This window comes from Rhipicephalus sanguineus, unplaced genomic scaffold (genome assembly GCF_013339695.2).
Source record: "Rhipicephalus sanguineus isolate Rsan-2018 unplaced genomic scaffold, BIME_Rsan_1.4 Seq453, whole genome shotgun sequence".
Classification (NCBI taxonomy): domain Eukaryota; kingdom Metazoa; phylum Arthropoda; class Arachnida; order Ixodida; family Ixodidae; genus Rhipicephalus; species Rhipicephalus sanguineus.
The window spans coordinates 168481-194909 of NW_023615285.1; the positions used below are offsets into that span (position 1 = coordinate 168481).

Sequence of the window (26429 nt, forward strand, 5' to 3'; positions counted from 1 at the left end):
ATTTCGAATACTTCGAAATTTCCTAGAATTTAAATTCGTTTGGAAGCGAATTCGAATACTGTAATATTCGTTCGAATATTCGAAGTGCTCGAATATTCGCACAAGCCTAGAAAAAATGCATTAGTGTACCTTCGCTATCACCAGGGCTCGGCAAAGATACTTTGAAATTGTATCGCGATACGATACAAGATACTCGGGCAAGAAGTATTTGAGATACAGATACAAGATACTCGCGGAATAATTGTATCCGATACGATACTTCCCAATTGTATCTTAAGATACTTCGATACATTTGCAAATTTGCTGTTATAGATCTATATGATGAAGCAGCAAAGACCTACGTAGAAATGTGCTTGCAAATTTCTTAACTGCGACCAGCTTTGTTTAATTTTAACAAAATACCTGTTTATCACAAGATACAAACTTTCTTGCTCAAGGCGTATTAGTTTCATTTCTAAACGACTTATTGGGATTTGTTTGGATGCTTAACATGACAGCTCTTAAACTGCTGCGCTGTTAGTTGTTTTTGCTTGACAATTCTGTAGTTTAGTGGTGTCGCTGCTCTACTTGGTGACCAGCTGGCTGGTTATCATCTACTTGCAAGTGCCTCCGCACGATGGCGCAAATACCTCTGTGCAGTCCTAACGTGTCTGCAAGCGTATTATTTTCGTAATACCGCATCCACCCAGAGGTGTACAGTAGCAACAACATTGGTAGCGATATTGTTTGTGACGCATCGTGTAAAGACGATGAACTACATAGTCGGCGCTCACAATTAATTGAGGACACAAAACTGCAGTGATTTTTCATATTTTACTTATCTGCTGGCGTAAAGCGTTCGTTAGCAACATATTCACTAACGTGCCATCTTTTACCATTGTTCTCCGAGAGAACCTGAGCCGCCAGGAAACGTCTCGGACGTATTCTAGCGGCACTAAACGGCGAAGGTTATCACTGCTATTCACACTATTGCCACTTCTAGCTCTGCTTACCTGCGTATTTGTAACAATAAGAATACTTTAAGTTGACCTAAACAAGGAAAACGCATATATTTAAGTCAAATAGCAAGGTGGTTCCGTATTAAACAATCAAAGCGAATAAGTATACAGGGTGTTTCACGTAAGTAGAACCCAATATTTAAAAAAAACAAGTGGTATTATAACCACCGCTGAATGAAATCAAAGGTATTTGGTTAGCCGTCATGTGGCACTCGTTATGGTATGTTTTTACTAAGCTTAACAGGTTAATAGAAGCGCGATAATGCTTTTAAAGCCTTCTGTGCTGACGACGGACTCGGCCATCGTCAGAGACAGACTCTGAGCAGTGTCATATTCTCGTTTCCTTTTTTTTGCCCCTCTCTTTTTGTTCCTTTTCTGCTCTCTTTTTTTTGTAACATCTCTCTTCTATCATCTTTATCTCCCTTACCCCATCCCCAGCACAGGGTAGCTAGCCGGTCTAAGAACTGGCTAACCTCCTTGTCTTTCCGCTTGTTTCTTCTTCCTTCCTTAACTGGTTAATTAAATAAGGTCAATTATGCGACATTGCGACATTTTTAATATTCACTTTAGGGCCAACTGCGCTTCGACCCATCGTAGAGCGAATTTAAAAACGACCAACCCAATTTTTTTTGGCGGCGTACATACTGCGTGATGAATATTTACGGGCTTTTAGAGAAAGCCCGCGAAAATATGAAATAAAGCCACGTTCGCAGACAGTTAAAAAATAAGAATAAAGCAGAGAACGTATTTTAGCAGCAGGTTACAAAAGACGTATTACATAAACAGACGGGCGAAAAATTATGCAGAGGACAAGGTAATGTATGGGGTGCAAACGGAAGACAGCAAAGAAAGCACTTGTGCTAACAATCAAATTATCATTAAAGAACTTCTCGAATAATTTAGCAGGAAGAACAAAAACACAGTACTTCAGAATATTTTCTGTTACGTAAATGCTGGTTCTATTACATCTAACGTCAGCACCGTTAGTAGGACGGTTGTTAGAATCTCCTTTGCATGCAAGTAATAATAATATCTGGTGTTTAACGTCCCAAAACCACGATATCATTATGAGAGACGCCGTAGTGGAGGGCTCCGGAAATTCGACCACCTGGGGTTCTTTAACGTGCACCTAAATCTAAGTACACGGGCCTCAAACATCTTGGCCTCCATCGAAAATGCAGCCGCCGCGGCCGGGATTCGATCCCGCGACCTGCGGGTCAGCAGTCGAGCGCCATAACCGCTAGACCACCGTGGCGGGGCCTTTGTATGCAAGTCAATCTCGTCGTACTATGCAAGTCAAGTTTGCATCCACAAGACCTTTCAAATCGCTGATGTGTGAAAGGCGCGAGACGCAAAGCAGCTCCATTTTTGCATTCTTGAGACATTGCAACGAAGGATCACGCAAGAAAACTTCGATAGTGACAGTATAGCGGCATCAGAATTTGCGCAAAAGACGCCACACACGTTGGGAGTACGTAGCAGAGTGCAGGGTCTATGAACAAGTGTCATCACATCAACACAACTAAAAATAAAGAAAGCATCGAGAAAACAAAAGGTCGACAGTGCGTAGACGTTCGCGCGCTTGGTTTTGTCCAAATGGCTCGAGAGCCATCACGTCACTCTGCTCCACCAATGGGGACGCGTATACCTAATCACCTGCCCTCGCTGGAGCACTCTGGCGGAAAGATAAAAGAATGTCGCAATTGTTTTGTTTTCTTCTGGTGGCCTTAAGGGCAGTAGTATCAGCTTAAGAAGCGGAGTTCAGCCAACGTTTATTGTTTCGCACGGTGCTGTTTCTATAGCAGTATCTTGTATCTTAAGATACACGATACATTGCTGAATGTATCGGAAATACAGATACAGATACTCGTTTTGCAAGACGTATCGCGATACAGATACAAGATACCTAAAGAGTATCTAAGATAGTATCGAAGATACATGTTCGATACTGCCCAGCACTGGCTATCACTATCAAAGAAAGAGATTGATTATTTAGAAAAATGTGGTTACTGATGTCATTCTCTCTTTTTGTGAATTGAACGTGTTTTATGTACGACGCATGCACGCTTGGCTTTCCTGGGAACGTTATGTGGGATGGTTTCATTAAAGCTGTTGATAGTTCCAGCGAGTGTCTGTCGTCTTCTCTTCTTGTGTACGCATCCGTAAGCTGGTGTTTTCATTTCTTCACTTTCATTGCCATACACTGGTGTCGTGCGGCAAAGCGTCCTAAGAATTGAAAAGGGCTACCAACTGTCACGAGATGCAGCGCGTTTAGTCCCTTAATTAGACACGCATGCACGTGTTGTATAACAATGTGCACCAGTATGACTGCTGACATCTGAAGACCTTACTGGCAGTCATGCAGAGCTGTCTATGATATTGCTGCGGCACTGAGAAACAAACATAACAATGCTAGTTGGTACATTGCCCTGAGTCATATTTATGAGAACTTCTAATAACTTAAAAAAAAGCTCCTGCGGTCTCCACGAGTTTGAGTCATCGGGAGTGTACTGTATTTGATCATATTTTTAATGTCTGTGTTTACTTGCGGTGTGCGGTGTATGTGGTAGAAGTTAAATCGATGCCATTGCGCACAATGTTCACCAGCTGACATGTACAGCAAAAAGATTTGCTGTAGCTTGAAAGTACTCCGAGGGGTAGACCGTCGTATTAAACTTGCTTTCTTATCCTTCTGTAATCGCTCTTCTCTCTCTGCGTCCAGGTGAGCTGTGCGAGAGGAGGAACGTTTGTACGGCTGACTGTATCAATGGAACCTCGCTGTGCCATGAACAGGGTTGGCAGTGCGACTGCCAATACGATGGAGAGACATGTGGAAGGGATGCAGTCGTGTCGGCTGCTCCCGGTCCCTGCAGTTCACGGCCATGTGCAAACAATGCCACCTGCCGCCTCAGTGAACTGGAGCCCCTGGGCTTTGTGTGTGCCTGCCCTCTGGGGCTGGGGGCAATCGCTGCGAACACGATGTGGACGAATGTGCGGGTCATAAGTGTCCCAATGGAATGCAGTGCTTAGACAAGCTGCGTGGATATGAGTGCAGGTGAGTGCAGTGTGATGAGTGAAGTAGCGTAATGGTGACCACTACTACAGTCACGAGTCAAAAAGAATGTTTCGTAGCCCATGTGTGACATGACACTTTTGAGCGTTGTCGTGCAGGGCTTTGTCTCTAGTGGAGCACATCAAAATTGGGTGGGCATGAACCATGTCAGACTCCAACTGGATAAGCTTGCTCTCTTCTTGCTCACGTGGGGGGTAAACAGCCATAAAAATATATCGCTCATAGTTGTCTGCTCCAGCAGTTCAGTGTTCTTGTGGGGTAAGCATTCATTATGCTGCACAAATGAGCAGTATTGTAAAACAGTTCTGAATACCATGGACGATGAGGTCTTGCATTAGGTTCAATTGTCCAAGTCTTACAAAATAATCTAATTCTTAGTTTATACTTGTTTGCTTGAAACTTGTATAAAAAAGTTGTATAAGAAAGTTGTATAAAAATGTAAGCATTCCACTGAGGTAAAACTAACAAAAAAACATGCTTGCTTTGTCACATTTCCCTCATTTTAAGAAATTTCAAATAAAGATCTTACCGCAGAGCTGTTCTGGTCGAGCTTGCAGCTCATGTTGGATGTGACTGTATACATGTCCTGTTAATATGTGCAGATGTTCCGACCCTCAAGGCACATGCGGAAGCTTCGCTCGAGGCTGTCATCCAAATCCATGCGTGTCTGCTGACTCTGTGTGCCAAGAAACGGATGAATTGGGCAGCTTCCACTGTGAGTGCCCCCGTGGCTACCAGGGCTCGCGATGCGCAGAAGACGTGGACGAGTGTGCAGCTCACATCTGCGAACATGACGGCCTCTGTCGCAACAAGCCGGGAAAGTTTGAGTGCTACTGTCGACCCGGATACACAGGAACACGCTGCCACATTGAGGTGCACATCCTTTCTTTACGAGGGTTGTGTTCACGTGTTCTTCTTTTGTGATAGCCAATCAAGTATCATTGATTCCACTCATTAAGGGGCTTAAGCCAAGATAAACAGAAGCTCGTATGAGATTTGCAGATCTCGATGCATTGTTGGTCTTTTGATCCTGTAGTGGCCATCCATGATCTGTCCACACTGCGTGGATGAAAGTGACTTGGGGGAGTGTGTCACTAGCATTGCCTGGAACTGGTTTCTACTTGCAGTTTTTGCGGAGAGTGAGGAAGAACAGCTAGGGGCCTTGAAGGGAAAGGGAAAAAAGAAAGCTAGTTGTCTAGTTGTGGCTCGCACTCACCGGCAGTCTCTCTATGCTCCTCCACATGCTCACATCTCAACATTGCCATTCTGAGCATGTCATTTAGACTTTCTTTTCTTGCACCTTGAGGATCTGTGAAGTGCAGTGTCCCTTTTCATGTTTACAGGGATAGTTTCTTTTTTTTTTTTTCCACTCTCTTCCTAGGCCTGGGCGTTAGTGTTAAATGCATTATGCTGTGCCAAGCTTCACTGCATGTTGTCAGTGTGCAGTCATCATATTCCTACATCCCTTACTCTTCTGTTACTTACTTATCAGTGCTGCTTTTCAATTATGAAGTCCTCAATAAATGTACTCTGTGTAGAATTCCGCAAAGAATGGTCAGTTAACTATGTGTACTGAGTTGCCTTGTACTTGATGACTTGCAGCTTCAGTTGGGCTGAGCTACTTCCTAGTATACAGTGCAGTCCACTTATATCGATATCCAAGTGCCAAGGAAATCCTGTCATTAAACCGATAATTGTTATAAGTGGGTTGAGAAAAAAAGACCTGGGTGGGCTGCTCAACCGTATTGTCGGAGTCATTGCTCTCACCGCTGTCCGCGCACGTATACGTGCAACGATCCCCTCATCACTGAGGCACTCGGGCGTTTCCACAGCATCGTGTGCATGAAGAAAGTCGTCCAGACCCAACGCATCTTCGTTATGCGCTGACCACAACTCCGGCACCTCTTGACGGGACGCTGGGATGTCGGCAATGACGCCCCATCCACGGCGAAACAAAACGGAGGCAGTTGTGGAGAAAGACAGTACAGTAGTCAAAGCACGGTGTGCACAACAGATGAGCGAGCGGTGCGAGCCAACGTTGGTGCGACCGGGCGCGGACGAGGCCAAAGCAGTGGCTCCGGGAGGGGAGTTCAGAAGGAAAGCCTCCTCCTCTCGCTTCCTCGTAAGCAGCGCAGTCGACTCGTTTTCTGAGGTGGTGGACGGGGTGCGAGGAGCATCTAAGCGCGCGCTAGGAGAGCCAGTCTAAGCGCGCGCTATAGCCGGATTCAATTGCTGTATCCGATATCGCAGCACTGGAGCATTGTAATAAGCGGTTTACTTTACCATGGAAAGCATACAAAAGTGGACGGTGCCATCGTTGTTCATTCTATATCCTATATATTGCCACACGCGCTTCTTTTTGTCATTTTTATGTATAGTCCGTTGCACGCATAGCCGCCACCTTGTGCAAGCCGCACCCGAATTGCTGGGGACCTTCCAGATTATTTCAGAATCTTCTTATAGGCTTGAGCGCGCAAACGCGAACAGTTGAGTTCATTCTGGAACTAACGTGGCCACCAGCGATAAGGCTCGAATGTTCGATGCTGCATGTATAAATGCCGACGCACCTTACCGCAGGGCAGATTATCGACGACCGACGCCCTGTTCGCCGCTATCCGTGTGCAGTGTGTGTTGCTGTAGTTTGCGTTTCTGTTGCCTGGCCACAAGTTCGGCCAAATAAAGTTTCATCTTGGACACGCCGACTGCCGCCTTCGTCGACCTCACGACCTCGTGAAAATATTATATAAACGGCATTGTTATAAGTGGACTGGACTGTACATCTCATTTGCTGTTATTTCTTGTGACATGAAGGAACAATTTTCAGTAGTGTGCACATGCAAGTAGAGTGTACTTTACAGCCAGCATGTGCCCGCTAGAGAGAAAGTGATGGTTTTGGAAGTGAACCTCTGTGAGAGATAAGCGGGTAACTGTTGCAGCTTGGTCTTCAGTTTCCTAACACGGCTTCTTGTGTGCTGCAGGTGAATGAGTGCCTCTCACAGCCCTGCCTCAATGGAGCGACCTGTGTGGACGGGGTGAACGAGTACAAGTGCATCTGCCCTGGTGGCTATCTGGGTGACCACTGCGAGATAGACTTTAACGAGTGTGCCTCCAGTCCCTGCATGCACGGGGTACCTGCCTGGACCAGGTGAGTTTTGTATAACTCTGTGCTATAAAAACTAGGGGTATGCGAATATTCAACAATATCGAATAACGAGTCTCGTAGCGTTCCATTTGATTCGGTACTCGAATCGAATAACATCTATTGATTCGGTACTCGAATCGAATGCATTGTATTTGATTTCGTACTCAAATCGAATAGAGCATATTTGAAATATACCGAATATTTTTCGAGTATTTGTTTAATAATCAGCACCAACTAGAATACCCAAAGGGACACAATGTTGGTTTAGCGAGGGGTAATTTTGGTTGTTTTGATCATTAATTGCCAGATAAATGCAGCCCAAGCTCTTACATGGCCTATCGAATCTATACTGACCACTGAATGAAGGCACCTTTTGCTTAAAACTCCAGTGTTGCTGAAGCGAATGTGTCATCCATCTATTATCACTGTCGTGAGCTGATGGGGTTTGCCTGGCTCTCGGTAATACATTGCTGTATGTAGGTAGGTAGTATATTTAAGTTAAATGGGCACTTGCATGCTGTATCCTGTCATTTTTTTTATGTGTTTATGCTACTGTGTAAACTTCATATATAAAATTCTTACTATGCAGCTGCATTTCATCAGTCAGTTCTTGTCTCATTTTGTATTAACTGAAGATGGGGAATACGGCTACATCAGCTTCGGAAGTGGATTTTGTACATGTTTACATCAGTAACAGACACAAGTGTTGTGTTTCTGTAAATTGTTCTTGCAGATACAGTATTCAACAGTCATGCTTTCCTGCTTTTGGTGCTAAGGTCCATGCTGGGATAACTGGTTTATCTGTTTCAGTTCATATTATCTGTGTGTGCGGTGCTCGGTTGGATGTGTTCAATGTTTATGCCTCACTATTATTTAAAAGGTGGTGACAAAGTACCACTTGAATCTGTAGTCGCTACAGTCGCACTTACAAAAGATCTCGCTTTAGTTGCTGCTGTATACGAGCTTACCACAGTTTACGTAACTATGGCATTTTTGCCGGTTAAAAGCAATCAAAACTCTAAAGATGGGCAAAATTCGGGTGCTTTGAATTTGTTTTGACACGAAATTAGATTATTGAAAATATCGAAGTATTCGAATTGAACATTGCGAAATGAACGTTGCGCTCAAATATATGTATTTGAGCTCATATGACCCCCCCCCCCCTGTAACGCAGCGCAAGAAACACGGACACAGAACAGGAGCACACTGCACAGTGCTAACAATCAACTCAGATATATTGAAGAAACACACACATGTATACCCATGAAAACAAACATGTGATCCCAAACATAAAGAAAAGAGGAGATTCAGTGATTGGCAATGAGGAAATCTAACACGATATAATGCAACAGTACTGACGGCCTTGTGACACACGCTTCACCAAATTGCTGATAAAAAACACCTCTTCGATCTCTCGCTCCATCTTTTAATCTTGCGAGTACAGTTGCTTCTGTCAGCTCAGGCGCTGTAAACCCCCTTGTAAAGACGGTTTCACTGCAATGGGGTGCTATGCCGTGAAACCACCTATCCAGGGGAAATCTGCACTGCCACAAAAAGCCACATTCAAGGTTAATGTACATACAGTAAAGCTTGTTAATTCGGATTTCTAGGGTGGAAAAATGTCCGAATTAACCGAATGTCCGAATTATCGAAGGTCGAAATAAACACAAAAATGCAAGAGTTTTTTCAACATACCTTACTTTACAAGGTAATCGCGGAGGCGCCTCTGTTTCGAGCAGAAATTCGCAGCGGACACAATTTTCTGAGCCCTTCAAGGTGGCTCAGCAGCTAGCATGCTGTCTGCAGTGCCAAAACAAAATCTTAAGGACGACGAGGGCCTCCGCGGCTCCTTCACAGTACGAGGGGGCCTGTGTGGCTCATAGTGTGGCTGCTTCTAGGCTCTTCGTTCTCGGATTCGTTGCCATGCATCACTTCCTTGACGATTTGTCATCAGTCAGAGAGCCGGCAGTGGCAACGCGATCAATGCCGATAAATCAGTCGAGTGTCACTGCATCAGGCATAACACTTCCGAAATCCTGCCAGTCATCGGCACCGTCGTTCGGCGACACTTCGGCCACTGCGGCATCGCTGGAGTCGGGTACAACAAAGCCACTGTTCCTGAAACAGTTGGCAATGGCGTGCGCAGGCGTGCTCTGCCACACATACGCGAAGAATGCTAACGGCGCTCAGGAGACTCAGTATTGTTTGCCGACGTCATGGCACAGGAGCTCTTCTTGCCGGGAGAGCCCATTTTTTAGGGCACGCAAAATTTCTACTTTGCTGGTGAAGTCCTTGGCCTCGTACTTGGGCCGCTTCGCCGGCGTTGCCATCGGCGGAGAGTGTGTTCACACGAGAAGTCAGCACAAAAGCACCAGCAACGATCAAGCTAAAGGAGCCGTACTGAATTGTTCCTCGATAAAACGGCGTTCACGATGCAGCACACCAACGGGAGCAAAGCCGGCAAAGCAACAAAAATCAACACCGCGCCAACCCACACGCTATCACGCGCGAAGAAGGCGTTCAATCAGTCTCAAGTCAAGCCAAGCCGATATGATGTCCATGGCGATGCTGCATTTGAGCTTCACTTTGTTCCGAATGGTTCTTTTTTCGTTTTCGAGCCTCGCCAGCGGCCCGAAAGTCGCCGAATTATCCGATTTGCGGTCAAATCTGTCCGAAATAACGAGCTCCCAGTCTCAGAGTGATGGCATATATTACAGGGACCAGATGACGTGTCCGAATTAACCGATTTTCCGAATTAATGAGAGCGATTAACGAGCTTTACTGTATACCTTCACCATAAATTAACTACTTTTGAAGTTTAAAAGCGTGTTATACGGGCTTAATGCTCTAAGCATTGTGATCTTTAAAAACGTAATGTATTGTACTAGTTATCTTTGCACCCTACTGCTATACAAGTCTTGCTATAATCAAATTTGCTTACTTCACTTCGATCCAAAAAATTGACATTCACACATGCCTAGTTCTAATTCTAAAAATATTGTGCAAGTTAGTTGGGTCATGACAAAAACAATAATTTTTCTTAATGTGTGATATTATTATTCAAACTATTAGATTCGGAATTATTCGACAAAATCACTATCGCTCTAACCTCAAACTTGCTATTCGCCCACCCCTATAAAATTGCTTTGTTAAAGTTTGTGAATATTATTTTATTTGAAATATAAGTTGCAAATTGTAGGGCTGTTGTGAAATGGTTGTCTTACTATTAAAAATCTATCTGAGTAGTATTTGATTTGAAGTCAGTTAAACTGTAAAATTTACTATTCTCACTCCCCATTTGAAAACAAAAAATATGCGAACCCAAATGTTGTGCCACTGGCCATTTTTTTTTTTTTTCGCTGAGGGCCGTGGTCAAAAAGCCACTAATGGGCTTGATGGGACTACGACCCCCTTACAATGGGTGGCATAGGCAACATGTTTTACATAAAATGTACAAACTGAGCAAACAATCTTAGTGACAGTTTTACAAGTCTAATAAGCATAAAGATTGAAAATAATAGTCAAAATATCAAACTTAAAAAAAGAACAAATGATCTTAATTATCCTCATATACGAAATCATTGAGAGTGTGTAACAATGCAAGAAATACAAGATTAGCACCAAAGTCAGATTGGGCATGTGCCCATACGCTTACTGCACTTGCAACCAAACACTACAGCCAAATGTGAAAGGAAAAAAATGCTTGAGAACAAAGAGAATTCGTAAACAAATTACAACTATAATCGAAGTAAGAGCACATTGAATATAGTCAGGCAGTAAAAAAAAACCTAATATTAATACGTATGTGTAATTTCAGTCAGATGGCAGATTAAACGGCATTCAAGTGAAACGCAAGAGAAAGCGCAGCATTTCTTTACCGTAGTTAGTGCGCGTGCATGGAATAAACCACATGTGAATGAAACGATGTTATAAAGAACATTGCGGTGCTGACACAATAGTTATCCACATGCATTATGTCCATGGATGCTTACCATAATGTTCCATGGATGATTATTATGTGTTTCTCAACCACAGTGGTGTGACACAGCCAACAAATGGTGTCGTGTTAAGCCCTTGTTGCTGACAGTAGGGTCCTTTAATACTTTTCTTCTGGCGATGAAAGTCCCGCCGAAGTTTCGTATAGGGACAAAAGCTGCCGTCCGAGGCGCCACCGTGCGTAGAAGGGCACTGATCTTCCCACTTGGAGGGCAGTGCACGTTCGTTGTGGGTGTTTGCCATGAAAAACAGTTCACCCCATTTTTTTTTGTGTTTTGCTAACTGAACATTGCATGGTGAGTGTTGAATAAACTCTGCAGCACACGAGTCCTTTACCAGCTCAAGCCATTAATTGTTAACAGTGGTTGGACCTAGGCTACCCATCAAGTGATGCAATTTCACTTGTGCTCATACCCATACCTATGTTTCTGGATGCACGTAGATTTTTAAGACATGCTTAAATTATGCAGCACATCCTCAATAAGCCTAGCCCACCCACAGATTAACATTTCTTGCGCAGGAAGTTATGGTGGGCCCTATCGCGCACTCGCGGCCCGCACTCTTACTCCCACTGATTGCCTGTTTATTTTTGGAGCATCATGAAGCAGCCAAGGAGAATTTCGCGTAAAGAGTAAGCAAGTCCGAACATAAGGCCATCACGGCACCAATTGCAGCAGCAGCCATGAACAGCACATTCTAGATATAGGCGGTATGTACAGTTTGCGAGTGAAAGTTCTTGCATTTGCGCATACAAATTTTATAACACTGATCAGTTCATACCCGCGCAACTGTCTTTCTTTTTTCATCCATTCAGGCCCCGCCACGATGGTCTAGGGGTTATGGCATTCGACTGCTGACCTGAAGGTCGCGGGATCGAATCCTGGCCGTGGCGATGCATTTTCAATCGAGGCGAAAATGTTTGAGGCCCTGTACTTAGATTTAGGTGCACTATAAAGGCCAACTCCGGCGATTTTTTGACCATGTCAAAGTAATGGTGCTTTAATGTTCCTGAGACACTCCTGTCATGGGCCTGATAGCAGAAATACTCGGCAAATTTTACAGTAATTATAATAAGCAAAAAGCGAAACACCAACCAAAACCTCACCGAGCAGTACTGTCTTCGCGTGATGTAGAAGTTGGCAAAAACCGGAAATCGTGCAAGCCATGCCGTCCCGCCAGCGTGAGTGAAAGCTGCAAAAGCAGCAATGAGCAGACGCTGAGGTGACCCCGTTGCGACAGCCGTACCATGTCTGTGATTGACCGTGCTACGTGCACAAGCTCCTGCGAGTTGTCGGAAAATGACAGCTGCGATTCGGACGCACATGGAGGCCAACTAAAATCGCCATTCCTTTTCGATGAAGTAGGACACCCTGCGTAGTTATTTGCTTGCCTGGTTGCGCATTCTACCTCAGATGGCGCCACCTTCCAAGTAGCTCAAGTTTGTGGGGCCGGATCGGTAAAATGCTATCGCTGAGAAGTTCGCAGACTACTAAAGCTTCTTAATATTGCTATAGGAAGAATGCATAAGTTTCACAATAGCGGTATTAAAATCGCGTTGGCAGGGCCAAAGGAATTTAATATAAGCCAAGTACGAGCCACCTTTCGCACGACGCGCTAGGTCGGTCACGGTGCACCTGTATACGTTATGGAAAGTGTTTCCTCACAGTATGTGCACGCTTAGCACATTACCGTAATGTTCACACTTGTGCACTCTTCAGCCGGTATGGTATTACTGCAGTTTCCGTGCGGTAAACTGGCACTGCTAGCTAAAACACTCTACATCGAGACAAGGGTAATCGTTAGCTCTGAGGGTTTAGTGACTGTCCAGTAATTATACGGGCAATCGTGTGCAACCACAACGCGACACCACTTGCCACCCATCGCATGCAGGCCGACAACGAACTAAATTCGCATGCTGTACCAACGAAGCGTTGGCCCGTTGGCCAAACAACATACGCGATCGTTGCCTTGTGACAGCAGACGTGTAGTGGCACCTCGGTTCCGTCACTTCTGTCACTTTGCCGTGAATGACGTCACTCACAATGTTGCCGATAATTGTGGGAAGCCAGTTGGGAGAGTCAGGAAATCTCTAAAATTCATTTGTAAGGAATCTGTGTATCTCTCCAGCCTGTAATTTAGCAAATAATGGAAACGTAGAAAGGAACGTACCCAGCGAATTTCATTGAGATCCATTGACCTCGAAAAATTGCCGGAGGTGGCGGTTGAAATTTCCGGGGCCCTCCACTACGGTGTCCCTCATAATCATATCGTGGTTTTGGGACGTTAAACCCCAAATGTTATTATTATTATTATTTTCATCCATTCACATTTAATAGGGGCTTTTAGCTTGTACGTATACTTCTTTACGTTACCATGTTACCGGATACTGGAAGGATCTGCACATGCGTGGGCCTTTACGAAATGGAGACTTTTATGGAACGTAAACTACTTGCCAGATAGGCTTTATGTTTATAACCCTATCTCACAAATCCACCTTTGTTCGTGGCTACTCGCAATATCCGCTTTGCGGAGACTCCAGCCGCCGTGTCAAAATAATCTGAAGTGCGAGCGCCACTCGCGATCACCTTGTTTCAGACGTATGACCGAAGCTAGAGCGACCTAGAATACCAAATCCGTAAACGTGAGAGGCCTAAAGCTCCTGACAGACTGGATAGGTGGCGCCATCTAGGGGGTCAAAACGAACCAGGCAAGCGCAAAATTGTTATTGCAGAACCATAATTACGAATGAGCTGCCTTTTTAATCATTTGTCCCCTCAAAAACACTAGGCGAAAGAAACGTGTCCATGACTGTGGTTGCACGAAGCATCACAATAGGTCAACACCATCATTCGGTAACTCCGTATTCCTACACCCCTTTGCATATACAGGACACTGCACACGCTAAAAACCTCCCTTATGATTTGACCGCACCGGTAATTCAGTATTATCTAAATTAAATGTAGTTTAAGTGCAGTTATCATCACCATTTAGTGGTTCGCACAAACGTAAAGATATACGTTTACGTACGTACGTAATCGTTTACGTATGGCGAGCTAAAACTTTTCTAAAAGATGTGTTCCGGTAACAGTGCGGTAAATGCAGTCTGGTATTCCGGTAACACGGTAACGCTAAAAAGTATACATACAAGCTTAAAGTCCCTAATGTCGCATGTACAATCAGCTCAAGGTTGACGTTCCAGTGAGTCACTCGAAACACCACCGCAAGTCATTTACTGGAACACCAGCCCAAATAGAAACCTGCTCGGCACTTCCATCACCACTAGGTTATTCCTAACTACTTACAATACTGATTATCACGGCTGATGATTAACTGTAACTGTAACAGTAGCCAATACAGCGAATACTGATTAACAGTATTACTTTTATTGCGTGTTTTTTACATTTTCACATTCATTTGCTTGATCTACCTACAACCCACTTTTAAATGTAACATTTTTTCAATTTTCTGCCGTATCAAAACATTTTCGTAGAGCTCCAACTAAAAGTGGATAACATTTTGAATTGGGCTACACTGCCTCCTGGAGGACTGTATCTGCTTCACGAAAGGATGGAATGGCGTAGGATATTATTAAGCAGTAATTGCTAGCAAATATCAAGGACACAGTGCAGTCTCAATCCCTTGCACAAAGGGTTACAATTAAGACTGCATTTGATGGATTGTGACAGAAAAGTTGACTAATTGAGTGATTGGTAAAAAAAGTCCTGGAAAAATAAACAATAAAAAACTAGACAAGTAGACAGGGAAGCCTTCAGAAATATTGGGAAGGCGCCTTCTACAGTTTGGGTCAGTCACATGGCAGAGACACAACACTACCAGTCACAATACACAGGTCCGCACGAATAATGTCGCCGGCATCAAAATGCTTTTGCACATGCGAATGTACTTTGCCTCAAACAAGAATCCAGCAGTCTGTTGTCGCAGGATGGATCGCTTTACATGTCGCGATTTTCACATCGGCTGGTAAGCAGCATAAGGAGACCTTTTCATCGATGTTTTTTAACCGGAGTGGCAGCCTGGCACACAGCAAGTGTTAGACATGGAGCACACATTGAGGTGAAGCGGAACAAGCACGTGGAACAAGCACGCAACACTGCTAATGGCGACCACCTCTCCGGGTAGCCGTTGTCACCTCCTCATTGGTTGCCCTTCTAGCTACGCCAGCACTGCGGGGCGGCACCTGCAGCCGCTATATAAGCTCTCCCATAGCATTACACGGGAATTTCGTGACCAGAAGAAAAGTATTAAAGGACCCTGCCGATAGTCTTGCCGACCAAATTTTTCTGTGCCTGTTGCTTACTTGGTGCTGCCATTGTCTGATATGTAACGGGAGAAGGGACGATAGTTGAAAGGTATAAACGTGGTGACTTAAACTATGTGCAGCAGTTTGTGGAGCCCTCAGCAAATGTAGTCTATTTTGGCACAACACTATGTGGTTTCAGTTTTCCACTTGCATTAGAGCACCTGCTGCAATAGGTGCATGCTGCTTTTCACCGTGCATCAAAACTCTACTCATGACTAGGTGCTTGGAATGACAGTTTGGGTACCCGAATATAAAATGAAAGGTTATGCTCATAAAATTTTCAAAGGAAACAAGAAACTGCATTGCATGGAAATGAAAATATCCTTGCAGCAGCAGAGACTTGCATGTTTTGTTACCCCATTTGATATCCAGCCATCGTGATTATGTACTTGCGATCTGTGCGATAAAGCACAGCAGAATGATATTTCCAAAAGTGCTTTTCTTTCCGGGCATTATTTCACAGTGGAACAAGCTTAGCTTCCAAATCATGTTGAAGGCTTCAGGCCAGACACAAAGTAATGATCCCCGTTGGAGTACTTTTATTGCGATAGCAATTATAGGACAGTCTCGGCTGGATTTTGCCGTCGCCGTCGCCGTCATGCACCGTATATGTATGTATATATATAAAAGCCCCAAAGAAAAATAATTCAGGAAAATGCTTCCGAAGCGCGGAATCGAACCAGGGACCTCTGCTCCGCAGCGAGTGGCGCTAACCACTGCACCACAAAACGCAGATCCTCTACGTAGCTAACGGCGAGCGTTACATACACACCCTTTACCACTGGACGGACTCAGAGACGGCCGGCGCTTATAAGCGTTTCTTTCATTACCAGCGAGGTGGCGCTAGGAGCGCGACGGGCGCATTTAAATGTCGTCGGCGAGCTCGCTCGCTTCTTCTTATATTTGCGCAGAGAGAACCTTGCCCTTCCGCTGTCTGCTCGCGCGGTTTTCTCGTGGTGAGGGGAAGAGGGATGTTTCAAGCTTTCACCGTGATGTCCGCGCTCTTTTTACGAAGCGTGCGAAAGTCACTCGAGCTCAAGAGACGCCGCTAAACGAACGGAAGATGAGCGCGAACTATCAAGTGTCACAGCTCGACACTTGAGCACGCTAGTTTCCTTCGCTGCTTCGCCCGCCTTTGCAACAGGAGCACTGTTCAAACTGAGAGTATCCATTGGCGAGCCTCACTTCGTATAGCATTAGTTTCTGCTATCGCATTCATTGCTTCGCCCTTGCGGCGAAACTGTGACTTTTTTTAATGAAAGTGTGGTGTTGTGCTTTTTCCATTTTTTTTTTCTTATTGCTTTCTGTACACCATGGCTGTGTTCTTTGTATTTTATAGGATATCTTCCCTTTAGTAAATGTCTTGTGTTTGAGACTGCCAACACAATTTTTGGCAGTCTCAGAAATTTTGCCAATTCAGCATGTTTGGTATGCTGCCTGTCTTAACTTTTTCATTTCAATGTGTGCTCTACCGCAAATAATTAAAGATAAACGTGGTATTGTTAACAAAGATTATAATTATGTTGTAGAGTTTCTGTTTCTGGTGTAATCAGTAATGTGTTGCTGAGAAAATAAACCTTGTGACCTCTTTCCATTCAAGACTTGAAACCTAATCTTTGCTAAAAGACCCAATACCAAGCACCTGTGTTGTCTCCCATATTTGTCTTTAACCTTCTTCATGGCAAATGTTTCATGGCAAAAGTGCATAATTTTGAACTGATTAAATTGTTTCGCTTACGCTTTAGTTTTATGACATAAGGGGTACTTTTTTCGCATATCAGTGTTATCATTTCACTTGGCTCCTAGTCTGCAAATGTAAACGATGTTGATGCATTGGACTGAATGCAGGTCAATGGATTTCGTTGCAACTGTCCTGCGGGCTACGAGGGTACCGCTGTGAACATTGATATTGACGAGTGCCAATCGGGACCATGCCTCAACGGAGCAGGTTGCCTGGATCTTGTCATGGGTGAGGAAGATTGGGCAACATGCTACTTCGATTCCTTAATAACCATGGCAAGGGCGGAAAACCGGCTGGTAGCAATGGGCTGGGGAGCCAAAAATTGCTCTACGTTCTGGCCTTGATAGCTGTTCACCTGTTAAACTGTGTTGCAACACAGACAGGTAGCAGCGCTGCCTATCAATGACATCACTAAAAGTTTTCACGGGTGCTACTGTTTTCTCAGGTAGATCCTAGTGCGACATACCAGCTAGACATGCTCATGTACCTGTTGCAAAGACGACATTACAACACATGTTGGGCTGCTCAGGTCCCCAGATTTGGCTTTCAGCATTTTATTAGGTGACCTTTTGCAGCAGTGGTGGCAGTGTCATTAACATCTTCATGCTGAACACTTGTGTGGCCCTGACTGAGCCAAGTATTTCCTGGAAAGCACATCAGAATAGATTTATTACATCTCACAAAAATTCACGCTTGACCTCTCAAGTTGTTTCAGTTCACAGGCATTTAAAGTGTGAAAAAGTTCAAGCGCTGGCATGTGGAGGGTGGCACTTACTTTTGCGCTCCAGTGGCTTCACTTATTTTTCCTTATGCCTCGCAGACTTTAACACGGCTTCAGGAATTCTTTTTCACGAGGTTAGAAGGAATTGGCGCGAGGAAATGAGCCTATTCAGTCGCTTCAAGGCGCTAGGTTGGCGCCATTCTTCTACACTGGCTGAAAAAAAAACAACACAAAAACGAAAAAGAAATGATAAAAGAATATCGCCAAGGCCTTCAACCCACACAAGTAAACTACTGCCATCTAGCAGCAAGTATCCAGGCATCTTGAGATAAGCCAACAAGTGCTGCACCCCTTAATATCTTTAGAAATTACCTATACAGGAGCACTCGATTCGTCGGCTCTGGCAAGATGACGCTGCTGGTGCACCCGTAGATTCACCGGCTTTGGCAGCGAATGGGTTAAGGAAGTCGTCTGTTGTGCACATTTTACATTTAACTTAGACTTTGAGAGTGATGGAATCGGTGCACCTATTTCAGGGGTAATAGCAAGTGCTATTGTAGCATATGAACCATTGTGTGCACTGCCGAAATAAAGAGTTCTTTAGAAGGCTGTGTTATGTAATGTGAGCGTTACGCTGCTTTGGTAAATCAGTTCGGAGCTGAAGGAACTGCTGTAGACTGCGATTTTTGCTTCTTTCGATGGTCTTTTCTGTTTTGCAGCATAGTACCTGTAAGGTTGATTATGACTAGGGCTCTCGCCAGAATTTTTTTTATGGTTTGGCATCTTGATGTAGGGGTCTACACATGCAATTAATTTGTTCAAAGATTCCGCATTCTGAATAGCACTTTTTCAATTTTGAATATCAGTGCAAAAAAATGCAGTATACTATACACCAAATGTTGCCAGGACAAAGAAGTACTGCTGTCAGAATAGGGACGGCAGCAGTGTTTCATATCTGCATCAGGCAATAAGTGCATTCCTGTGCAGACATGTGACCAGCAGTGGATCATGATGCCAATTTTACGCTTTGTTTGTGTCTGTTGCTCTTAATTTAGGACGGAAAATTATGTGGCTGTGGCTATTTGAACCTTTGACCTCTCCTTTTTACAATGGCACTATAGATGGTGCATTGCGTTAATGATAAACATCATGACCCATTGTGCGATGGCAGCTTCCGAAGCCCAATTTTCTAACTGAAAGTTGTGATTTTATGGGGGATCTTCTGCACCACGTTTCCTTTCCCATGTGATAGAAAGGTACCTGGGGATCATGTAAAAGGAAAAGCAAGATTTAACTGAAAAGACTGTTCTAATTGCCAAGGCCTCCCTCAAAGGGTTGTCTTAAATATGTTAGAAGAAAGTGACGATGATGGAACTAGCACCTTTTGAGCGAGCGGCTCGTGTCTCGAGCTTAGACTGATTGGAACGGCCAGCAATGGAGGCGTGCAAATGTGCTCCGGGCAATCAAGTTGCCCTTTTTCCACTTTCTACGACGAAGCTTCTTTTTCTTTCTACATTTTATGGTGCTGATAACCCAGGCACTTTGTGATCCAAGCGACCCAACTATGAAGGACTTCCACAGCAACGAAGATGGATTGGATCAAGGGCGAACAAGGACCCAACGAGCTTTGCACACGCGTCTCTGTAACGAGGCAAGCCAACTCATTGAATCGAGTCAGTTTAGTGCCCCGGTGCTTCGAGTGCTACACGAGAGACGAAGAACTGTAGCGACGGTCTATGGGGTGAACAAACAACTGGAGGGACACCTCACGGACAAGCAAGCAGCCGAGGATACTGTTGGTCCGGAGTATGAAGACAAACGCGGCAGCAATGTTGTCCTTCTCTCCTATCACATCGAACAACTTCAGCCTGAAACGACGGCGACCAAGGCCTGCCGATACCCAACGATGTTGCAACCCCACGTATGACTTTGGGAGGTCGTTCCATCGGTGATGCATCAAGGCCGGTTGCCAGTGCTTCAAGACTAGTGAAGCTTGACTTAGTTCATTCAAGGAGCAGTGCTACAGTGGCAGCCGTTCTGGGATGTGTTCAAGCATGCCGTTCATACAAACACCAGTCTGACAAGCGTCGACAGATCCACTACCTGAAATCCCTTCTGGTTGTTACCAGCGGCCAAAGCGATCGAGGGAACTCAAGTGACTGATGCTTATATATGCAGATGCCATCGAAATTCTAACCAACCGCTTCGGAAACACGAGGATCATCGCCAGAAGTACTTGGACAACTCAGAACACTAAAGCAGTGTTGCATGGAACGGCGTTCCAGGAAGGAATGACCAGGAACTAGTCCGTTTTGAGGAACGCCCACCGATCCATGAGGACGGTGGTGGAACTGTACGGTAACTCGTTGCGTTTACGTAGCAACGGCAGAGGGAACGGCGTTCCTTCTGTAACCGTTCCTCAGCATTGAACAGGTGCATGCACGCAGCACATCATGCCGAACTGGGCGGATGGGCGACCGCGTGAGGTGCAAGAATCTGCTGCTTGCCTGTCACTTGACTATGCTGCAGCCTGGTTCAGGGACGCGCGTGATGCCGAGACCGGCCGCATGTGGAAGGAACAGCTGATGTTGCTTCTTTTGTCTGAGCAGTCTGAAGCAATCAAAGGCCATGCTGGAGCGTAGACACCACTTGGAGAACATTTACTTGACATTCGAGAATCATTGAACCCAGTGTAAGGCGACCGCCAGGAAAGGGTGCGCTATTTTTTTACCTCGGTGACTTTTTGATCGGCCAACTCGAAAGTAGCCTTGTGTGTGTGTGTGTGTGTGTGGTGCGTGCGTGCGCGTGTGTGTGCATGTGCGTGCGTGTGTGTGGCGGGCTGTATATTCGGGTGGTTTTGCTACGAGTACCCGTGATCTTGTTGGCATAGAGAAAGGAGGGTGGGCCGACTTACAGTAGTCGAGGCGCCTGCATGCGCGTGGTTCAGTGGAGTCTTCGAACGGTGCAAATCATCGTTGTAAATCTGGTGTTTGACGCGCATGGGACAGAGCAACCAATCACAACGCTATAGGCCACGGAAAGTAAGTGAAGCACTGAGGTGCTAACCACCGTAATCCCGCGCGGTGGCTTCCCACTGCGCATGAATGGTCTTGGGCCCCAGCGAAAAGGTGGCAAAGTTACACTTCGGTTCTATCCCTTGGGAGTGAGCACCTTGCTGTGTGCAGCGTACACTTCTGACGTTTTATTGGCTTAATTTATGTTCGTACGCTAGCCGACTGCAAAGCTTCGGCCAAGTTCCTGGGAATGCTTTTTTTCTTGTCGCGTGGTTTTTAGCAGCTGGCTCGATCATTCCTTTAGTATCTCGTGCATGTCGCCGGCAGCTATCAACAGATCTATCCCTTGACACCCCGTTGCGTGGATGGCGGGAAAGAGGACTGAAAGGCAATGGTCGCGGGTGACGTAGTGGCGCCTGTCCGGTGCCTTCCATGGTTGCGTCTGGGCAAGCATCTCTTCAAAATGCAAGTTATCTCGTTATGACTATAACGAGATAACTGTCTCGTTATCTATCGGCTATCAATCTATAATTTTGTTATAGTTCAGTTCGACAGCCGCCGCGCCGATAATGTCTGTCATGCAATAAATGATACGTGTACATCCAGTGCTATATTCTTGTTGCGCCCACTGAGGCTGCCCTCGCCCCTACGAGCCAGTTTGACTTTGTTCCTATCTGTGTACAACACGGCAGTTCCCTCAAGCGCTTGATGGAACGGCTCTTCAATATTGTCAACGAAGGGCTGACGAGAAAACAGGTTTGTCTGTCGGATACCACATCGACATGCAAATCTTGCTGAGTGCGAACAACGGACTTTACTAAGTTGCAAATATGTATCCAGGACAGTATTTTCTACTCGCACTACAGTATTAAATTAGCACTCATTAAACACCTATGTATTGTCATGTGGTCGTGACGTCGACGAAGGCAGCAGTCGGTGTGTCCAAGATGACTCTTTATTTGGCCGAACTTGTGGCCTTGAAACGGAAAGTCAAACTACAGCAATACACATTGTACACTGATAGCAGCGAACAGAGCGTCGGCCGTCGATAAACTGCCCTGCAGTAAGGTGTGTCGGCATTTATACATGCGGCATTGAACATTCGAGCCTTATCGCTGGTGGCCGCGAAATAATCTGAAAGGTTCCCAGCCATTCGGGAGCTGTTTGCGCAAGACAGCGATTACACATATAAGGGACCAGTTACATAAACATTGCAAAAGAAGCATGCGTGGCAGTATTGTTCCTTTCAATGCGGTTTCCTGTGCTAGAAACTTAATTATATTGGTGCATGTGCGGAAATTTCTATTTGAATATTTGAAGACCAGTATACTGAGCGCGCATTTGAAGACTGACATGGAAAGTGCCACGTGTGTTGCACTTGTAATAGACGAGCACCAAAGTTGCAGTTAGACATGTCTGTAGTAGGCCGGTGGTCTCTAAAAAATTCGTCTAGGAGTGTTTCTGTACAGTCCTTTTATCTACATATCACCTGCTGGCGATGTCAAATTTGTGGAATATATGTAGCTTGATGTAAGCTTAAACTGATCACATTATTTCACCTCAGGATTATCTGGCACTGTATATTCATTAAATAGTCAAATGTAACGTTAATGTAACTACACATTCCAATTTTCGAAATGTAACTGGAACGAGTTCCTTTTGCATTAAGGGAACTTGCAACGGGAACTCGTTCCAAGATTGGGAAAAAATGCGGAACGAGCTTTCGTTCCTGTTTTAGAGGAATATGTACAACGCTGCAGTCTAGCCTGTACAATGTTACACTGACGTGACCGTCATGAGGAATCTCCTAAATACGGGGACCATAAATGTAAGAGATTTTAAGGCTCTTGGACAATCGGAGCCTTCGTAAGCTGCAATGCTTGTTGAGGTTCTGACCAAGGTGATCCCCAATGACATTGTGGTGACAGAGCTCACTGCAAAGGCCCAACGAGACTCAGTCATCAGAGACGGAGCTACAGCAGCTGTTGGATCATCTATGGCTGGTGGCAGAAGCCTATGAAAAAGCGGGCAACAGGAGTCCTGTGTTCGCGACACACCTGAAGGAAAGTGTGACAGGAGGCCCAGTGCGATGCCTACCACTTCCGTTTGCGCAGCGAATCTAACAAGACAACAGGCACTTGTTTTTTCTGCCTTTCACCCGCACATGCTACGGAAGCGTGCACCTCTGCCTTAAGGGGGACGTGGCACTTGGGAATGAAAATCACCAAAAAAATCTAGCTTTCGCTGGCCATCTCTTCACGCTCCTGACATCATTGTGCACCTAGTTACAAATTTTCATTGCTGCATACCGTCGTCTTCTATCCACATCTTACTTTAAAAAACCGAAACCGTGCATCCTGCCCTTTAAATTGAGGGCAAACGGCAAACAATTTTCATGCTCTTCCTGTAGTGGAGGGGCAATATCTTCTGTTCTGTCTGGGTATCATTACGATTTCTTTTTCGCTTCCAAGATAAATAAATGCAATGTGTCGTAAGGCAAATTTTGTTATAGTACTTTCTTCAGAAAATGTTCTAAATCAAAGTTTTGTTTTGGGTATTAATTGGGGCGTTTTTTAAATTGGGTGCAACAGCCCACAACTCTGCTTGGAAATGTCCTAAAGCAGAGATTTATATTTTACGACACACCACAAACATTCTCAATGTATTCTGTGGATTGTACATTAGTGTGCAGGTTCTGGTTAATTAGCTAATAGGCCTTAAACAAAGAAGTAGGTGTTTGTGATATCCTGGAAACTACTTATCATAGGAAAAAACTAGCTGGATATTTGAAATCAGCACACAAACATTCTTAAACTCTGCAAGTTCCATCAAAATCGATCAAGAACTTTAAAAAGGTTTTAAAGTGCCACATCTTAAGTTTGCATGAGAAGAAGAGCTCTGGCCAGATCGGGTAGATGTTTCAAGTGCACAATATCAGGTCACCGCTCTAAAGATTGCCAATGATATATCCGATGTGCTAACTGTAAAGGGAAGCACACAACAGCTGTTTGTGACCCCAACTACGTGTGAACAAAGAAACCAAGTGAACACCCGAGCCTGAGCTTGCATGCTGCCGCTCAGTTGTCTCCAGGCAGCTTGTTGGAGAATGCATATTACTACAGACGTTTCAAGCATGGGCTCTAGGTGACCACAGTTCTTGCTTTATAAGAGGAGTCCTCGACAACGGAAGTCAAAGATCGTTCATCAGAACAATATATCCTGAAAACTAAGCCTGCCAATAATGAAGAAGGTAGATGTAGACGTGAAAGTGTTTTGTGGGTCGAGTGGCACGCCAAAAGAGCAACTCAACTTAGTCAAGGTGACGTTAATGATCCAGTTTGACAGAGTCAGGCATGAAATTGAGGCATTAGAGGTTCCTTTTATTTGCGATCATTCGATTGAACCTCCACAGTCACACGCATTTGTGCAGAAGCTGGTTGCTTAAAATAAGTTTATTGCTGATTTTATCACTTCGTGGCCTAAAGACAGAAGTCAGCATTATAGCTTACTCATTGGAGCCGATCAAATGTGGAAGATAGTGCTAAATGACGTTTGTTCACACGAGGAAGTCACCAGACTAGCTGCGATCAACACTAAGCTCGGCTGGACCTTTCAAGGACCGGTTCCATGTGATGGGTGCATTTTTAACGAAGTCAGTGTGCATGTTTGTGTACTTTGCACGAGTTGTGCAGAAGCTAACGTGTCTGAAGCCCTACTGCAATTCTGGGATTTAGACAGCATAGGCATTTCGGACCCTTCTTCTAACGACGACCAAGGAAATGTAGTGGTACGGCAATTCATGGAGAAAATTGCCTTTAAGAACGGGAGATGAAGTAGCGCTTCCGTGGAAGTGCGTCAAGACAGATCTCTCAAACAACCGAGGTGTTGCAGTTAGACACCTACAAGGTTTAATGCGGAAGTTTGGAAACAACACGGAACTCATTCAGCAATACGACAAAGCAGTCAGACAGTATGAACTGGATGATCACGCTGAAAAAATCCATGGATCACAATCAGCAGAGAGAGACACCACACCATGCTGCTGTCAGAGACTCACCCTCGACGACACGGCTGAGGATGGTTTTCGATGCTTTGTCACATGCACGTGGAGCAGCATCTCCGAACGAGAAAAGGGACCAAAGCTCAACAACAGCATGGTTAAGATGGTGGTGAATTTCACGTTGCACAAGATTGGACTTACTGCCAATGTAAAAAAGGCGTGTCTTCAAACCGGCGTCCAAGAGCCTCATCGCGACGCCTTATGGTTCTTATGGTTTGACAGCATGCTGATGCCAAGTGAATTTAAACCAAAAATTGTGGACATCGCATGACACAAGTGCCATTTAGAACCACGACAAGTCCATTCCTCTTGACAGCAACGCTCCAGTACCATTTCTATCACGTCGATTCTGTGCTGAGATCAACGGCAATGCAACTTGCCGAGAACTTCTACGTTGACGATGTCGTCACAGGAGTTCTTCAATTCAAGCCTTCTACCTCTACAAAGCGAATCTCGTCCTGAGCAGAGCTGGCATGAAGCTGCAGAAATGGTTCACTAATGATGATGACTCAGACGACACATCACTAATGGATTGGACTCATTCAGCAGCACCTCTTACAAAGGTTCTTGGTTTACTATGGGATACAACGGCCGACAAGATTGTTCTAAACATGGAATCCGTGTTGGAGCTTCTTGAAGAAAGGAACGACACAAAGAGATGTGTCCTTCAGACAACCGCACGGTTTTTTGACCCGTTAGGTTGGCTATCACCATTCATTGTTAGGATGAAAGTGCTCTTTCAAAGATTGTGGGAGCATGGCACAGCGTGGGAAGAAGTTATGCCTGAGCCATTTAGAAATGAGTGGGAAACTTGGTCCAATGAACTGAAAGAATCTCAGCCCTTCTCACTTCCCAGGTGTGATCTCAAGTTATTATTTGACAAGCCTACAAGCTCATGGCTTCATGTATACGCGGATGCCAGCTCTTGTGCTTACAGTGCCGTCACTTATCTGAGACTTGAAGATCGATGCGGTAACGTGGACGTTGAGCTTCTCTTTTCAATGTGTAGAGTGGCTCCAATCAAACGAATCACGTTACCACGTTTGGAACTGGTAGCCACTGTTCTGGCTTCTAGAGTCCTAAAATTGTTGCAGGAAGCTCTAAATTGATGCACTGGAAAATGGAGAGCACACATGGACGGACTCAGCTGTAACACTTTGTTGGATACGAAGCTCAGCAAGCAAGTGGAAGCAATTTGTTTCTAACAGAGTCCACGAGATACAATCCAGACCAGTGCCATCACTGTCCGGAACACAAAACCCAGCCGATGTGCTGATGCGGGTAGTTAAACTTACAGACCTTCAAAATAGCCAGCTCTGGTGGAAAGGACCGGACTGGCTTCGACGTCCGGCATCTAGTTGGC

The 26429-nt window shown here is 44.9% G+C and overlaps 2 protein-coding genes across 2 annotated transcripts in view; both read left to right on the plus strand.

Annotated features, from left to right (window-relative positions):
• LOC119377392 (protein crumbs-like) overlaps positions 1 to 3962 on the plus strand; it is a gene marked incomplete at its 3' end in the record, with an annotated part of 119367 nt that extends 115405 nt beyond the window's left edge. The window contains exon 14 of the mRNA XM_049411584.1: positions 3721 to 3962. Within this exon, the coding sequence (XP_049267541.1) occupies positions 3721 to 3962 (242 nt within the window). The remainder of the gene's footprint in view (positions 1 to 3720) is intronic.
• A 1-nt stretch (position 3963) lies between these two features.
• LOC119377393 (protein crumbs-like) overlaps positions 3964 to 26429 on the plus strand; it is a 46363-nt gene continuing 23897 nt past the window's right edge. Inside the window, 6 exon segments of the mRNA XM_049411585.1 lie at positions 3964 to 4053; positions 4674 to 4944; positions 7050 to 7216; positions 7603 to 7672; positions 17379 to 17499; positions 20278 to 20350. Of these exon segments, the coding sequence (XP_049267542.1) occupies positions 4016 to 4053; positions 4674 to 4944; positions 7050 to 7216; positions 7603 to 7672; positions 17379 to 17499; positions 20278 to 20350 (740 nt within the window). The 5' untranslated portion in view covers positions 3964 to 4015.